The sequence below is a fragment of the Saimiri boliviensis genome, chromosome 10 (genome assembly GCF_048565385.1).
Source record: "Saimiri boliviensis isolate mSaiBol1 chromosome 10, mSaiBol1.pri, whole genome shotgun sequence".
Classification (NCBI taxonomy): Eukaryota; Metazoa; Chordata; class Mammalia; order Primates; family Cebidae; genus Saimiri; species Saimiri boliviensis.
Window position 1 is genome coordinate 29,545,753 of NC_133458.1, and position 17,926 is coordinate 29,563,678.

The 17,926-nt window shown below is 41.5% G+C and overlaps 1 protein-coding gene across 1 annotated transcript in view; it reads right to left on the minus strand.

Annotated features, from left to right (window-relative positions):
* SND1 (staphylococcal nuclease and tudor domain containing 1) overlaps positions 1–17,926 on the minus strand; it is a 442,553-nt gene that overhangs the window by 390,000 nt on the left and 34,627 nt on the right. The window contains exons 2-5 of the mRNA XM_003921017.3: positions 16,118–16,267; positions 7,673–7,793; positions 2,989–3,067; positions 586–746 (exon numbers count right to left, since the gene is read on the minus strand). Coding sequence (XP_003921066.1) covers positions 586–746; positions 2,989–3,067; positions 7,673–7,793; positions 16,118–16,267 — 511 coding nt within the window. The remainder of the gene's footprint in view (positions 1–585; positions 747–2,988; positions 3,068–7,672; positions 7,794–16,117; positions 16,268–17,926) is intronic.

Here is a 17,926-nt window from a genome sequence, read left to right on the forward strand (position 1 = left end):
AATTTGCCACATACCAAGTATTATGCTAAGTCTACACGAATGAAGTGGTGTGTAGGCACTGTATTAGGCATTGTAAGTAATCTAGTGATGATTTAAAGTATACAAGATGATGTGAGTGGGTTATAGGCAAATACTATACCGTTTTATATAAAGGTCTTGAGCATCTTTGATTCTGGTATCCCCGGGAGGAAGATGGGGAGAGGGTCCTGGAACCAATCTCAATGAAGGATGACTGTATATGTTTAGATATACACAGAATACATGTTTCTCCCTCTAAGTTTCAGGGTGGTATTTTAGTAGCCTTCTTTTAGAGAACAGAACATAACCAATGTGCAAAATACCAGCAATTTACTACCCTGCAACAGCACAGGACTAGCTGTTCAAAATGTATCTGATGTGATCTACATGAACTGAATCCAAATTCCCTTCTGAAATACTAAGGTGCTGTTTTACCCTTAAGGATTTCCCATGGATACCAAATAAGTATAAGAAAGGCTTACTAGATTTTACAAACCTCAAGAAGTAAAGAGTGCAAACAGAAAGAAATCACCCTGAGTCGTATCTGTCTGTTCCCGCCAGCCTCACCATTAACAGGCTTCTGATGGTGTGAGTCCACAAAGTGCCTTGGGTTTTCAATGGTATACTTGAGGTCCCGGATAGTATGTGAACCGTTCCCCTCACTCCACGTCCCTTTCTTGGCTGCCTTTGCTTGTTCCTCACATTCTGAAAGCCGGTTCTGCTCAGGACTGGAACATAAAAAATAAACAAGAGTGGTTAGTGAGTTCGCAAACAGAAATATGAGGCTCTCTGACAGAGGGTTTCTTCAGCACCTTCACCCCTTAAAGACACCAAAGCTCTGTTTCAGATCTATGGCTTAAGACCCAAGCCTATAACCAGAAAATCATCAAGACTGCAATTTCTAGATTCCAGACTTATTCCTTCAAACAAAAGGTTAAATAGTAAGAGCATTTAATGAGACGATCTAAAGAACATACATGTCAATACTGCCATTACTGAATACAGGAGAAAAAGTTAGTGGCTCGGAGCTGCTCCAGGGGATAGCGCTTCATTTAGCCAACCCAGATTCAGGAACTGGAATCCAGGCACAGCTCAGTAGTTCAGAGAAGCTGAGTAAGAACCACTCTTTCTCTCTCAGTTTACAGAACAAGGCTGGAGAATGTGGAATGAACACTGCTATCACAGATAATGTTACCCCCCAACTACTTACACATTCAATAAGGCAAGCTAGACAAAAGCAGCTTGAAAATGGAAGCCTCCTCCTTCATCAGGCAAGAAACCAAACCACGTACTAGAGCCGCCAAAATATCAGCAGACAAATCAAATCAAGTTTTTTTTTAAAAAGGCTAGAAATGGTTCCTCTTTCTCTATTATATCTAAGCTAAAGGCAGCATGAAACTGCATGGCTTTTGCATAATCTCAAACACCCGGTACCATCAATGGCTGTATGCATAAACTGAACCTCTTCCCATCTTCAGCAGGAGGGATTCCTAAGCAAGGACAACCTACCAATTTCTCAAGCCAGAAGTCTTCACCTCTCTTCCCTCCCTTACCCCAAAAGGCAATCACACCCCCAGGGATCCAAATTCACAGTCAAAATTAGATGAAGAAATACAGTGTAAGAGATTGAACCGAACACAGAACTGGGAAAAAGTGACTTGAAGTCAAAACAATTTTGGAGGAAAAGGACTGGTACTCCAGGAAAGAGTTTTTTGTTGAAATGGCCCAGTCCTGCTGTGAGATATTTTTATTATTCATTCTAGTTGCAAACTGAATTCCCAAAAAATACTGAAACAGTAATCAAGCCAGTAACTGCCCTTAAGATACAGCTTTGGCATACTTCCAAAAACACCACCAAAACAAATATCTTAATTCAACAAATTTCCACTGGCACACCCCAATTATAGATTCAGAAAATGTCTCCTCACAGTCAGAAAGGACCACAGAAGTCCACGGTGAAAGACCTGGCCACTAAGTCTGTGAAGGCAAAAAGAATACAAAAAGTGCATTTTTGCCTTTGTTCATCCTCATCATTGGTATACCTCATGCAAATATTTATTTAAAGCCTTTCCTATAGCTATGACAGTCAGGTAAAACAGCAGGGACTTAATGATATAAAACAGCAATATTACAGCCTCCAAATTACACAGATGTAGCACTTTGTTCAGAGACTAAAGTGTTAATGAAAGCCAGCCGCAATCCATCCTACTGAGAACCAGCACTACTGAACTTGAACATGATATACATACTATAAACCTGACAAACCCCTAACCCCTTTCTAACAGGTTCACATCGCTATTGGCTAAAAAAATACACTTTACCTATTCAGCAACTACAGATACATAAACAACACAAGCTTAAAAGACTTTGAAGATCTATAAATTTTTCCTGACTCTCAAAACAGAACAAATGAGGCCTTGTCAGTTTCTTCAGATTCTAAACAAGAGATTTTTCTTTGTATTCTATTTATTCACCCACTTAATTTTCACTGTACTTATTCCCTGCACTGTTTAGCTACTTGCTTATTGCCTGTCTCCCCATTAAAATGTTAGCAGAAGTTAAGTCTGTTCACATTATTTTCTCAGTGCCTAGAAAACAGCCTGGCACATAGTAAGTGCTCAATAAATACTTGGGACTAGCTAGACAGACAGATAAATACTCTGGAACTGAATATCTATGGTCTAAGACTTGTTGACTCTTATGACTATGAAGAATAGAACTGCCTAGTCTCAAAGCCTGTGTTTAAAAGAGTCATATACCTCAAACACCATTAATGAATGCTGAGTGACTTCCTAGCTCAGAATAATCTATACCTGGGCAAGAATATCCTTGAAGCTGGGAAAGCCCCGCAGTTACCCATGTCTGGGGGCAAGAATGAAAAAATGCAACAAAGCCAATATACAGCTGACAACCCAACCACCCTTGATGTCTCAAGGAAGTCAGAGAGACACAGGAGTAATGAATACTTACTTATTAGCTCTCATGCCTTCTCTCCGGGTGGCTAAGCCCTCCGCAACCAGTGATTCTGCAATGTTTTCCCCATTGGTATCTGAGGAGGAAAAGGTGGGATTTAAAAACGAGATTCAAACCTGCCTCCAACAGCAACAGAGCCCAAATGGGACCACTTTCGCACTTAGCTCCTCAAGGAGAATAATGCTGCCAGAGAAATGGACAAGGCAGCAATGTAGCACTGGTTTTTCAGGAAACCTCTTTTCCCATAATATCTAGTCTCTAGGAACCAAAGGTCTATCAATCTTCTCCTCAGGAATTTGTTTTTAATTTTCTAGTGTATCTTCCAGGCCAAAGGCAATCTCAGGAACCATGGGAGACGGACAAGAAAGCAAGACGCATGCAGCTGGCAGCTCAAGAGACTATAAAGCAGTGACTGGAGGAACAGAGGCCTGGAGCTGAACACAAATCTGGCTGCTTAATAGCTTCGACAAGCTCTCTCAGCATCTTAATTTACTCATCTCTAAAGTGGGGAGAGCACTTGCCTTGATGGGTTCTTGTGAGAATTAAATAATAATATGTGTAAATCACCAAGCACAGTGCCAAGTACATGGCAAGAATTAGAAAAAGTTAGTCGCTTCACCCTGTACAATCAGAGAGACGGATTCATTTAGGGCTGCCTATCACACGTTATGCCAGAAAGTCCCATTTTTCTCAGGAATGTCCTATTCTCTGCTCCAAGAGGACACCAAGACGAGCCACACCATTTGACAAAGACTTTCTCTTGTTCTCACAGAGACACTGAGAGAATACTGGCTAGATTTCTCATTTCTCACAAAGCAGCCATCAGACCTGGCAAGAAAAATGAAGTTAAACATAAAATCCAATCTGATTAGTTCTACCCAGGCACTTGAAACATTAATTGTATTTCGATGCTATTGAAAAGGCTTTTAGGCTCAGAATTTTCCCTTAAATCTCTGCTTGTCGGCCAAAACCATAAAGGAAGACAACTATGAGGGAATAATTACATAAAAATCTTTAATATGGCAGAGGACAAGCTCCAAGATAACCTGAAACACAGCAGTCTAACTGATAGGTAATGTCAGCACAGAATAAAATTCTGTAAAATTTATATTCTGCATACTACACATTGACTTCTGCAAGTAGTAATGGGTACATACATTGCCTCCAAGCCCAACCTAATGCCTCACCATTATCATGCCCAAATTTCTGCAGGGGTAAATCTTAAGCCTCTTTTCCTACCAAGGAAAGCTCAAGTGAGGAGTTTATACAAAGAATGTTCAGGTTTGGAGGGTGAGTGTGTATCACCTGACCCTTTCCATTGAGGTTACTGCTGAGGCCAGCCAAAGACACACTGGCAAATTTTACATTGGTTCTTCTAAGCAACAGGAATCCCAAAGAGTGAAAAGTCAAAAGGAAGGACTCAACGATTAAGGGAAAAGTTGAGCAGTGAAGTGCCAGGAGGTCAGGGGGTGGAAAGAACGAAGCCCAGATACAAACAAGGTAAGTGACCATAAAAATGAACCAATCCACAGCACACCCAATAAGTCAGACATTTTCTTGGCACACAGCATGCTAAAATGGCCCACTTCTAAAAAGTGAGTTCTGAATGCACCTGCAAAAAGGAGAAAAATGTCTTCCCCTAGGGTGGACCCTCAAGAGAGGCAACAAAATGTGGCAGATAGGAAAGTGAAACAAGAATTTGTTTTCAAGGGTTTCGTTCTTGCATCTTATCTAATTCTGAATTTGACCAAGTCACATCTGAAGACAGTATTCAGAGCAGGCAGGTGACTATATTGTCTTCAAAAGTCAGAAGACTAATCATCTCTTTTTAAATAATAAGTTCTAGGTTAACCACAAAGTCTAGGTTAACCACAAAGTCTCAAATTCTACCATTCCCACCACTTCAAAAAAAAAAAGGTAACAATAAAATAAAATAAACAAATGCTACCTAGGACATTGTTTTCTTTCATTATAATAGAATTGGCATTAAGAGTTAGTTAAAACACCTTAGCGAAAATATTAAACATTAAAACATTTCTTTACCTTTAAAATGGAAAGATATAGGTAATTTCAACCATTCTTTAAGTACATATTTATTGATCACCTACTATATGCCAGATTTTATTCCAAACACTAGCATCTTAACATACTAAATTATATCCAGTTTGTAATGTGAGTCAGTTTAAGAAGCAAACTTTTAAAAAACAACTAAAGTAATTAAAAATGTCAGCTTCTCTTAAACCATTTGGCCATTTTGGTTGAAGACCAAGGGTACTAAAATGAACTCTTAGGGGTAGTCTACTTATAGAAATATCCGTGCTCACCATCATCTATGGTCCAGTAAGGTCTCTTGTGGGGTAACAGAGACTGACCAGCTGTTATGGAACTGAAATCTTTTAGGTAATGAAATTCTTAAACAATTGCATTTTGAAGATAATATACTTCTTTTCCTCGTACATTCTTCCTAACCAGTAATTATCAATAATTATCTTTAAGCATTTGTTTCTTAGTATAAGAATTATGGGTAAAAAGCAAACTTATTTACTTATTTCCCTTTTTGAAAAGAGTCCTTATGTTTCTAGAATTTCTCATTCAAACAAGAAGCAGGTAGCCGTTTTTGGGGAGGCTAAAAAGAGGTATTTCTCTATTAGGTAGAACATTGAACAAGATACCTCCAATGTCATTCCCAACTCATTTTTTAAGATCTCTATCATTAAAAACAGAGCCTTAGCAGAATACCGTTAGCACTGACATTCTACTCTGCTTGCTTATTGCTAGCACTGACTATCCAACTCAAATAGATTATCCAAACCAACTCCATTACATGAGCTATCTGAAAGGGTTTTAATCAAGGAATCACAGGAAACTTAAAAAAAAATCTGCTCCCCAAATAGTTCAAGGAACATAACTTCATGTTCATCTGGTTGCTTTCTGGAGAACATCCTATCAATTCCTCTTTCAATGTCCTATTTCTGTTTCAACTCCATTCCTCAATCTTACTCTCTTACTACCTAATCCAAAAAGCCCAGAACACCTAATATCCCATGAGCCATCTGGCCCAGCTAAACAACAGGTGTAGGTGTATATATGTATGCACACACACAAATACCCAGAGTGAGGCACTTCACACATACTATCTCTCTTTTTTGTTTGTTTTTGACCAGGGCCTTACTCAGTCCCTCAGGCTAGAGTGCAGTGGCATAATCACGGCTCACTGCAGCCTCGACCTCCCAGACTCAGGTGATCCTCCCACCTCAGCCTCCTGAGTAGCTGGGACAACAGGCATGCACCACCACACCTGGCTAATTTTTCCACGGAAACGGGGTTTTACCATGTGGTCGCAGACTGGTCTCAGACTCTTGGGCTCAAGAGATCCTCCTGCCTCGTGCTCCCAAACTGCTGGGATTACAGGTGTAAGCCACCGTGCCCGGCCTATACTATCTCTTGAAATTCTCTCAGCAACTTACAAATGAAGAAACTAGGGCTTACAGGATTTAAGGGTTAAGAATACACGGTAGGGGCCGGGCGCGGTGGCTCAAGCCTGTAATCCCAGCACTTTGGGAGGCCGAGGCGGGTGGATCACAAGGTCGAGAGATCGAGACCATCCTGGTCAACATGGTGAAACCCCGTCTCTACTAAAAATACAAAAAATTAGCTGGGTATGGTGGAGCGTGCCTGTAATCCCAGCTACCCAGGAGGCTGAGGCAGGAGAATTGCCTGAACCCAGGAGGCGGAGGTTGCGGTGAGCCGAGATCGCGCCATTGCACTCCAGCCTGGGTAACAAGAGTGAAACTCCGTCTCAAAAAAAAAAAAAAAAAAAAAAAAAAAAAGAATACACCGTAGGAAATCAGAATTCTACATCTATGCAACTCCGGTATCTGTGATCCTTCCATTCCATTACAAAACATGTAGGCTGCAAAAAAACCACAGGCCCTCAAGGAATCTTTCTTTCCAAAAGAGTTCCCAAGCAAAGAAGAAAAGCCACAAGATAGATAAAAGAAATAGAAAATGCAAAAGTAAATCTATAGAAATTCAATTAGCAGTTTGACCTAGAAGTACAGAGCCATTGAGTTCCATGAGCTGATGGCCTAAACACAAGGAAGAATGCAACTCCGTATTACATGCACCAAACCAAGCCAGGAAAGCAGGAAAAAGTGTACACAAGGAACAGGACCACTGGGGGCATTCCTCTGTACCTATATATTCCATATGCCCAGGGCCCAAAGCATTTCCATTTAAGCCTTCAGCCAACTGTCCTAGAGCTTCCTCCACCAGAACCCACATTGGCCTTCCACCACAAAAAACTGGTTTGGTTTTTTTTTTTTTTTTTTTTTTTTTTTTTTGAGAGGGAGTTTTATTCTTGTTGCCCAGGCTGGAATGCAATGGTGCAATCTCAGCTCACCCCAACCTCTGCTTCCTGGGTTCAGGCAATTCTCCTGCCTCAGCCTCCCAAGTAGCTAGGATTACAGGCATGCACCACTACAATGGCTAATTTTGTATTTTTAGGAGACATGGGGTTTCTCCATATTGGTCAGTCTGGTCTCAAACTCCCAACCTCAGGTGATCCACCTGCCTTGGCCTCCCAAACTGCTGGGATTACAGGCATGAGCTACTGTGCCTGGGCAAGAAAACTGATCTTCAAAGGAACTTCAGAGAAATTAGTCCTCTCCCTGCAGCTCACCTTTTCCAAGGTAGATCATGCCATACTCTCGCCCCTGGGGCGTCTTGTTTTCTATCGTGAAACAGACTTCCTTCCCAATCAGCTTCTTTCGAAGGAACTCTCGAGCTGGAAATGCCCAAGGCTGAAAGACAAAACAAATATGTCACATGAGAACTGCCTGGTTTCAGATGCCAATCAGCATTCAAGCAACTTCATTCCTTCAATAAATGTCTGAGTACCCACTGTGGTCCTGGCCCTGCACTGGACCTTGAGAATGTAAAAATGAAATGCCCACAATGCAGATCGCACACTTAGGGGGCTCATAAAAAAAGAGGGTCCAGCAGTTGGTTTAAAACTAGCACAGACACTAAAAACAGTCCTCAGAGTTTTCCAGACACTGGCAGCAGGACTTTTTCCCTATCACTGTCTGTTCAGAGTTATAGCTTACTTTGTGAATAACATTTGCCAATGCTTTTATAGCACATACCATGTGCCAGCCACTGCTCTAAATGCCGTATATACATATCAACCCACTCCTTCAAATGGGAAGTCCAGGCTCCAGGAACCCACCTAGACAGAGGGAAGTCATAAATAACAACTACCACCTCCATTTCTCCGCCTTTTTCCAGTTTCTAAAACACTTTCGCTGCCTATTAAACTAGCCTGGGACCAGTTAAAGCCATTGTTGGAGACAGGATTCTAGTGTTCTTATTTCAGAGTGAATCCCCTGCTCAAGTAAGAGCTTTATTTAAGTCATCTCCACCCTCCTCTTTAAAGATCAGCAACATTAAGAAGATATTCCCCATAGTGTCTTTTCTACTTCTGCTCTAGTCTGAAGCCTTTACAGGTCCCAGCATCCTGGGGAGGACACCAGTAACAGCCCCTGATAAAGTACCACCTGATAATAGTGATTCCTCTCACTTGCTCCAGGCACAGACATGAGGACTTAGCCACACATCCACATGTCTCCATGTCATCTCAAGATAATATACAAAGGAATGGTTTTGCCCCTCCCCACCCTATCCCACCTGGGATGGTTCAGACAAAGGGAGAGTCTCCTCTGAAGCCACTGGCACAGTGGCCACTGGCACTTGAATTTATAGTCTGGACCTGGTTTAATGTCCCAAGTTCACTTAGAACAGAAATGGGGAGGGAAGGGATAGGTGTTCAACAAACATATGATCAGTAAGAGCTCATATGCTGAAAAAAAATGCAAAGTATAAAAGGGAAAAGTGATACATAATATGCATACATTGTCTATTATAATCTCTTCAAACCACAGAACTCAAGCTACACACAGTAAAGGCAAAACAGTAAACTGCTGGCCCAAAAGGAAGCCTCTGCTAACCTTTTCGGTCCATGCTAATTATTCCGTGAAGTCACCCAACAAGCTTTTCTAGAAGAAAAACATCTATATGACTTTCAAGAAACCAGAAACCAATCAAAAGGTGGCCAAGTCCACCAACCCATTGGGCTGGTATTCACAAAAACAGTACTGTTACATAACATAAATCATGAGGTTCTAGAAAGAACACAAAAACAGTACTGTTACATAACATAAATCATGAGGTTCTAGAAAGAACTGATCCTGAGTAAGGACTCTTAAAGATACAAAAATGAACTGATACTCACGTGACGGCCACTCCTCAAAGCACCAGCAAACAAAGGAGCAATTCACTCAATGGCAATATCAAGTTCACCTTGATTTTATGTCTCATTTCTAACCCCCTACCTCAATCCCTAAAAATGAATGAATCAGATACCAGTCACCAAAGAGTCTGATGATTGACAAATGATCCCAATTATGAACCACATCACAGAAATAGCACTGAACCAACGAACACAGCCTCCCACATTTTTATTACCTTAGGGATCAACTTACTCTAAAAACATACCCAGCTATAGATAAGTTTAAGATTTAGTCCGGAGTACCATGTTAATATTTAAAATTCAGTAACACACAGCTTTCCTCAATACTTGGAAAAGCTCTGACAAGACCAATGCTCCTAAAGGAGGCCAAGACTGGTGAAAACTCACTTATTAAGGGTCAGTTCACAGGAAAATATCCAGCCCCTGCAGGGAAACCTCCACAATCAGGCAGAACTTCTCTAAAAAATTTTTAAGCTTCATTGAAGAAACACCTTCCTCTTAGGACCTCATGTTTTCCAGCTGGTTAGTCACTGGTCAATAAGAGAAAACCACACTGGAGGTCTTGCAAAGGACATACACCTAATCATGTAAGAAAAAATAATCTAGCTTCCACAATCTTCCTTTCCTAAATAAGCCCTCTCAAGTTCTGTTCCATCCAGAATTGGGCAAATTCAATAATTGGACAAGACATTAACTAAGAAGACAGACAATCGGGAGACTCCCAAGAGCTATGCAGGAAACCAACTGACCACATCACTCCTCCCAAGGGCAAGAGAGCACTCTGAGAGAGAGCCCTTGTGGAAATGAGGCCAGTGTTGTCCATGTGTCCACACAAAGGACGGCCAGGCTATCTGATGGAGAAGTCTATCCTAAGAGAATCTTGCAGAACAACTCTGAGAGTCAAGTATAATGAAATTTGCTCAAAGCATCTATTCAAATAAGGGCCAGAATGGTCTAATAGGAAGAATAACTGTGGTCTATTCAAATGATACCCCAGAGTCCCATCTAAGAAGCAAGTGGCTTTTAAGTAGCTGAGACCTAAAATTACTCTTTCCTTTAGAACGCCCAACTGCAGGCAATCTGACAGCCTGCTTGGCACTCCCAGACCCAAGCAAGGTTGTCATATCTACCACAATGAAATTAAGCTTTTGATTCCAATCTTCTCTTTGACCAGAGAGATTCTTAAAACTATGGGGACAAGATGAAACCCCACAATGTAAAATCTTAACTAATTACTATGTACACAGCCCAACACTCAACACTTTCTGTCCCTCTTTCTCTTCCAACTATCCCACTGTACCATCTGGATATGTAACTGATAATCCTGCTCTGTCGTCCTTCCCCAGCTACCCCAGTCCTCAACAGCTCCAATGAACACAGGATTGTGCCATTCATTTTTATTTTATTTTTTTTTAAATAATAGCAAAATATGGCTGGGCCTCTAATTTCAGCACTTTGGAAGGCTCATGCCTGTAATCCCAGAACTTTGGGTGGCCGAGATGGGTGGATTACCTGAGGTCAGGTGTTTGAGACCAGCCTGGCCAACATGGTAAAACCCTATCTCTACTAAAAATGCAAAAAGAATTAGCCGGGCATATTGGCACAAGCCTGTAATCCCAGCTACTTGGGAAGCTGAGACAGGAGAATTGCTTGAATCTGGGAGGTAGAGGTTACAGTGAGCCGAGATCATGCCACTGCACTCCATCCTGGGTGACAGAGTGAGACTCAATCTCAAAAACAAACAAAAATAGCAAAATATTTATTTTTTTATTTTTTTCTCTTTTATTATTTTTTAAAGACAGTTTTCTTAATTTTTTTTTTATTTCAATAGCTTTTGGGGAACAGGTGGTGTTTAGTTAAATGAGTAAGTTCTTTAGTGGTTGTGACATGCATTTCTATATTTCTCATGAAACCATAAACATCTTTACCAACAGCAAGAGCTCAATAAATCTGTGAGAAATAAATATATAATTCCTACAGTGCCCATCAATGCAGTATCTAGGCTGCCTGGAGTAGCTAGGCAACGCTGGGGATTAGCTTGGAACAGGGAAGGGAAGGCTGCGGGCGTACAGTGGGGCTGCTTTCATTGCCACAGGACTTAGGAGACAGCCGAGTTTCTTTGAAGGAACAGATCATGATGGAAGGCAAAGAATAATCACATGAAGATACTTGGGACAGTGACACAAAGGGATGCAAATAAGCAATAAGGTCCCTGATTATTCCGCAATGTGAAAAAGCTAAACATGCTCCAAAGAAATAGAAAGCCAGAGAGAAAGGGTAGTGCCACGTTGCACAATCTTTCAACCCACAAAAAGGAGATGCTCAGGTTATTTTCCTCATTATTCACTTAAATGTTTATTCGTTGTTTACCTGTATTGTGTCAGGTACTGACTACACATAAAGACACAGAGATGAGAAAAAGGCTCTCTTCTTTGGAGAGCTTGCGATCCAGTAAAGATATATAAACATGTAAACATGCAATGAAATGTTGTGAATGCTATGACAGCACAAAGATGGGATGATGAAAGGAAATGTCAGGTGTGATTTCTTAAGCGGTTTAATCTTAAAAGACAGCAGGTGCTCACCAGCCTCAGATGTGGCAAAGGAACTCCTGATGGAAGGGGCAGCATGAGCTGAGAGCAGAAGGCAGGACTCCAGCCTGTGAAAAGACCTAAGTTCTTCAGCATGGTTGGGCTTGGCATCCCAGAGGGGTTTCAGTAAAAGAAGTCTAAAAGTCAAATCACAAATGGGCTTGTAGCCCAGGCTAAGGCATTTAGATTTGTCACAGAGGCAATGAGGAATTACTAAAGTGTCTTGGAATACGAGGAATCACTGAAGAATCTGGGGAAAAAACAAAATTATGTTTCAAAAAAAATCTGAGAGCATATGGAGAAAGGATTAGAGGGAAGGAGAATGAGGGCAAAGAGACTATTATTTCAACATCTAAGCACTCTATCAGAGATGAACAAAGAATAGCAGTATTAATCAAACGTCAAGGATGGATAAGAGAGGTTTTAAGGAGACAGCATCTCCAGGCCTCCTTAAAGGTCTGGATGTCAGCGTTGGGATAGGGGGTGGGGGAATCAAAATGAGAGCAAGGATATCAGGTTTTTCAGTCAGTCAGCATTACTGGTAACTTGCCTCGATGCAGCTTTAAGGGCACAGTAGGAGGAAAACCAAATCACAGCAGGGTGAGGAGACATTGGATTATTAAGAAGGAGAAATAATGGCTATGGGCTAGGAAAAGATGAAATCTGCAGCTATCAAGTATTTCATCTCACAGGGATCTTTGAAGAGTTACCAGGAGAAACAGTGAGACCGAGTTACTATGGGAGAGACAAAAAGCACTAGACTGTATAAATATATGGAACTATAACAGAATGCTAGGATCAGATTACACAGTATCCTTTCACCCAGGATAGTTCTGGTAAGATTTCACTGTCCTGTTAACATGGGATACAGTTAAGATATTTTAGAACAAATTCCAACTGGCCTTGTGTTTCTCTGCCCAAGATTCTCATCCACAAAACAGGAAATTAAAATCTAGCCCTTCTTTCTTAGAGGCTACAATACTTCTTCCTTCTGGGCAAATGAACTTGGTCAGCTCCAAGAAGGGTCAATACTCTTCTCTTGGAAGCAATCAAGCTGTTACACAGTAAGAAAAGAAAACTATTCAAAATGTAGGTCCACTCATTTGTTAATGACCAAAATGAGAAAAATGCTAGAAGACATTTAATCTTCAGTGGTTGATCTAACAGTACTAGGAGTATCTGTAGTAAGAGAAATTAACAAGCAGCAGTAGTGATTACCACAACTAACATTTATTAAGTATTTTATAAGCATGCACTAAGCACTTCATGTTATCTTGCTTAATCCTCATTAAACAACCCTGAAGTATACACTAGTATTCCCAATATTTGTGGTCCCTGATGGAAGACCAATGGGAAAAAAAAAACTGATTTTAATCTTCTTAAATGTATTTTCATCTATTTAGTCTGATTGCTGTTGGTAGCAGAATTATGGGAAATTTTTCCTCTATCTCCATTATCTATACCATTGTTTCACTATCTTCTTAATTAAAACAAAATATCCTTTATTATAATTTTAAAAACTAAATGATTTCCTTAAATATTAATAAAAGATCCACATGAACTCTTGCTTTTTCTTCTTTACCTCCTGAGCAGGGAATAGCACACAAAAGCTGAGGTGCCAACCTTCCCAACATCCTCAAGTTGGGGCAGAGGACAAATAATTAGAATCCAGAAATTTTTTTCCTTTTTTTCTTTTGAGATAGGGTCTTACTCTGTCACCCAGGCTGCAGTGCAGTGGCACGCTCATGATGCACTGCAGCCTCAAACTCCCAGGTTCAAGTGATCCTTCCACCTCCCTCCCAAGCAGCTGGGACTACAGGCGTGTACCACCACACCCAGCTAATTTTTTTTTTGAGATGGGGTCTTGCTATGTTGTGAGTTGACAGGGCTGGTCTTGAACACTAGGCTCAAGCAATCCTCCCCACTCAGCCTGCCAGAGTGCTTGGATTACAGGTGTGAGCCACCACGGCCAGCCCAGAAATGTCACTTCTGATAGCCAAAGCACTGCTAAAGGAGAGTACCAATGTTTCAAAGTGTAGAAGCCAAAGACTAAACAATGCCAAATTGGTATGCATAGCAGCTGCTCGAAGGGCAGAAATTTAAGGGGTCAAAGGCAGACTACAAAGAAAGCAAGGCGGGGGCAGGCATTAGAGGCTGAGGAGTATGGGGGAAGGATGGAGGAGACGGTGGTACAGAGGCATGGAAGTTTCTCAAATCACAATAATACAATGGTTCTTAACTACTCTTGAGTCATAAGTTCCCTTAAGAAACTATTAAAAATGGCTGGGTGTGGTGGCTCACACCTGTAATCCCAGCTCTTTGGGAGCCCAAGGCAGGTGGATCACAGGGTTAAGAGATCAAGACCATCCTGGCCAAGATAGTGAAACTCTGTCTCTACAAAAAAAAAATACAAAAATTAGCTGGGCGTGGTAGTGTGTGCCTGTAATCCCAGCTACTCAGGAAGCTGAGGCAGGAGAATCACTTGAATCTGGCAAGCAGAGGTTGCAGTGAGCCAAGATTGAGCCACTGCACTCCAGCCTGGTGACAAAGTGAGACTCCATCTCAAAAAAAAAAAAAAGAAAAAGAAAAAAAAGAAAGAATCTGATAAAACTACTCCTCTAAAACAATTCATGAATTCACGTTTACACTAAAGTTTACGATTTCATGGGATTTATCTAAGCCTTCAGAGGTATATGGATCCCAGATTAAAAATCTGTAACAAGCCAGGCGCAGTGGCCCACACCTGTCATCCGAGTACTTTAGGCTGAGGCAAAAGGATTGCTTGAGCTCAGGAATCAAGCCTGGGCAAACTAGTGAGACCTCATTTCTACCAAAAAAATAAAAATAAAAATTAGCCAGGTATAAAAATTAGCACATGCCTGTAGTCCCAGCTACTCAGGAGGCTGAGGTGGGAGGATCATCTGAGCCTGGGAGGTTGAGACTACAGTGAGCCATGATTACACCACTACACTCCAGCCCAGGCAACAGAGACCTTGTCTCAAAAACAAAGACGGGCAGCCAAAAAAAAGACTGAAATCATGTCCTTTGCAGCAACATAGATGGAGCTAGAGGCCAGTATCCTAAGTGAACTAACTCAGAAGCAGATAATCAAATATCACATGTTCTCACTTTTCTAAATGGAAGCTAAACAATGGGTACCCATGGATATAAGATAGAAATAATAGACACAGACCCGGTGTGGTGACTCATGCCTGTAATTCCAGCACTTCAAGAGGCCAAGGCAGGCAAATCACCTGAGGTCAGGAGTTCAAGATCAGCCTGACCAACACAGAAAAACCCCGTTTCTACTAAAAATACAAAATTAGCCAGGCGTGGTGGTGCATGCCTGTAATCCCAGCTACTCGGGAGGCTGAGGCAGGAGAATTGCTTGCACCCAGGAGGCGGAGGTTGTGGTAAGCCAAGATCGCACCATTGCACTCCAGTCTGGACAACAAGAGTGAAACTCCACCTCAAAAAAAAAAAGAAAAAGAAAAAGGAAAAGAAAAGAAATAATAGACACTGGAGACTCCAAAAGGGGAGAAGGAGTGACAGGGGTGAGTATTAAAAGATTATCTATTGGACACAATGTTCAATATTTGGGTCATGGATACACTAGAAGCCCAATCCCCACCATTACACAATATACCCACGGAACAAATATGCAAATGTACCCTGTGAACCTTAAAGAAAAAAGGATCTTTAATAAAATAATAAAATATGGGCCTAACATTTTTACAAAATGAAAGTGTCTGAGCATATAGGTCTTAACTATCTTTGGAAAGAGACACAAGGCCCTAGTAACATCAGGTGTCTCAGGTGAACTACTGTATTTTTCACTATATATCCTTCTGAAATTTGAACGATGTAAATGAATGAATTCAAAAATAAATTAATAGAAGAGCTGTGCTGTGACCAATGATGATTTCAAATGGCTGAGGCTACCAGGAAATGTTCCTAACCTATTCCAAGAAAAGTAGCAGTGACAACATGACAAATCTAAGTCTATGGGAAAGGCACAAGAAAAAGCCGTAAAGCTTCGACTGCCATGAAAGGTACTAAACATATAAACAACAGATACAAGCCGCTTGTGGGTAGAAGCAGCAGTCCTACAATATGAAAATACTTAAAATACAAAGAAAGAGTACATCAAAATGGCATCAGCCACCGAAGACAGTGGGCTATGGCCTAGGTCCACAGGCTCACGATGGCCCCGGGAAGCACCTACCTCATCAGGGGTATCTTTTGCATCAGGTTGTGTGGCAGCTGCCCGGCGAGCAAGATTTCCAGCGCGGATGTTGCTGAGGTTGATCTGTCGCTCAGGAGGAGGCCCACCACGAGGCTGACCTCGGACAATGATGGCACACCCTGAGAGGACCTAAGAAGGGGGAAGAAAAAGAAAATGAATGGTCCAGAGGCCGTGTCACCATAATGCAGGTTGTGTACCACTGTATACCCAACATTTCAAATAGTAATTGACACTTAAAAGGCATGTAAAGTCATTTACTGAATGACTAAATAAACAAAACTTTTTAATTTTTTAAGAGAAATACCTACATAAAGTCTTGGGCCAAATTCTCAGAAATCCAATAGAAAAGTCATAGAACAAACAGACTGAGGTAAAAAGGTATGTGAGAGATACAGATTAGTGACCTCTATAATTTCATCCCAGCAAGTACCACCCCTTTTGTTCTTTCCAATTATTAAGAAATTAATATCTCCACTGACACTCTTTCCATTCTCAGATTGAAGCAAACAGTGAAAGGCTTAAGAAAAGGGGAAGCTGCGGCCGGGCACAGTGGCTCACACCTGTAATCCCAGCACTTCAGGAGGCTGAGGGGGGCAGATTACATGTGGTCAGGAGTTCGAGACCAGCCTGCCCAACATGGAAAAACCCTGTCGTTACTAAAAATACAAAATTAGCTGGGTGTAGTGGCCCATGCCTGTAATCTCAGCTACTCTGGAGGCTGAGACAAGAGAATCGCTTGAACCCGAGAGGCAGAGGTGGCAGTGAGCCGAAATTGCGCCACTGAACTCCAGCCCAGGCAACAAAAGCGAAACCCCATCACGAAAAAAAAGAAAAGAAAAGGGGAAGCTGACTGGGCAGGGTAGCTCACACCTGTAATCCCAGTACTTTGGGAGGACAACGGAGAGATCACTTGAAGTTAGGGGTTTGAGACCAGCCTGGCCAACATGGTGAAACCCTGTCTCTACTAAAAACACAGAAATTAGCTGGATGTGGTGGCAGAGGCCTGTAGTTCTAGCTACTCAGGAGGCTGAGGCTAGAGAATTGCTTGCACCCGGGAGGCAAACATTGTAGCGAGCTGAGGTCAACGCCACAGCATTCCAGCCTGGGTGACAGAGCAAAACTCTGTCTCAAAAAAAAAAAAAAAAGAAAGAAAGAAAGAAAAGAAAGGAGAAGCTAAAAAAAGAAGTCCCTACACACCACTGGGAGGAACTGAGCATGCCCAAGGCTATGGTGGATGCAGTAACCTAGAGTTTCCCTTGTAGACAGTACAAGAGAGAAATAAAGAAGTAATCTAGAAAACCCATGTCCTACATGATTAAAACATAAGAATCTAGTAAGCACCTTAAGGCTCCCAAGTACAGTCAGCAGCTCCTTTCATCTCTTTAATCAAAGATGCCAGGCATAGAACCCACTTACAACTGTGAAAAGAGCTCTGAAGCTCACTGGCATTAGCCTTAAAATATCTGCAAGAGAGAAGAAGGGAGGATTTCAAGTGAAAGAATGGAAGAAGAGGCATAAGAAAAAATGACCCAAGCGATTCCAATTGTCTTTGGGAAGGGACTCACGATACAATAAACAGGTAGGGGCTGACGCCCTGGCTTCACTAGATCTGAAACACTCTCAATTCCATGCTTCATAAAAAATAGCTTCTGAAAGGTTAGTAGTGAGAAGGTCGGAGGGTTCTGTCAACACAGAATACCATTCAGACAAGACCATGGGGTTTTCAGTAAAGGAATGATCCAAAGTTGAATCAAAGGAAGAGAAAAAGGACAATGAAAGGAAGCTGCT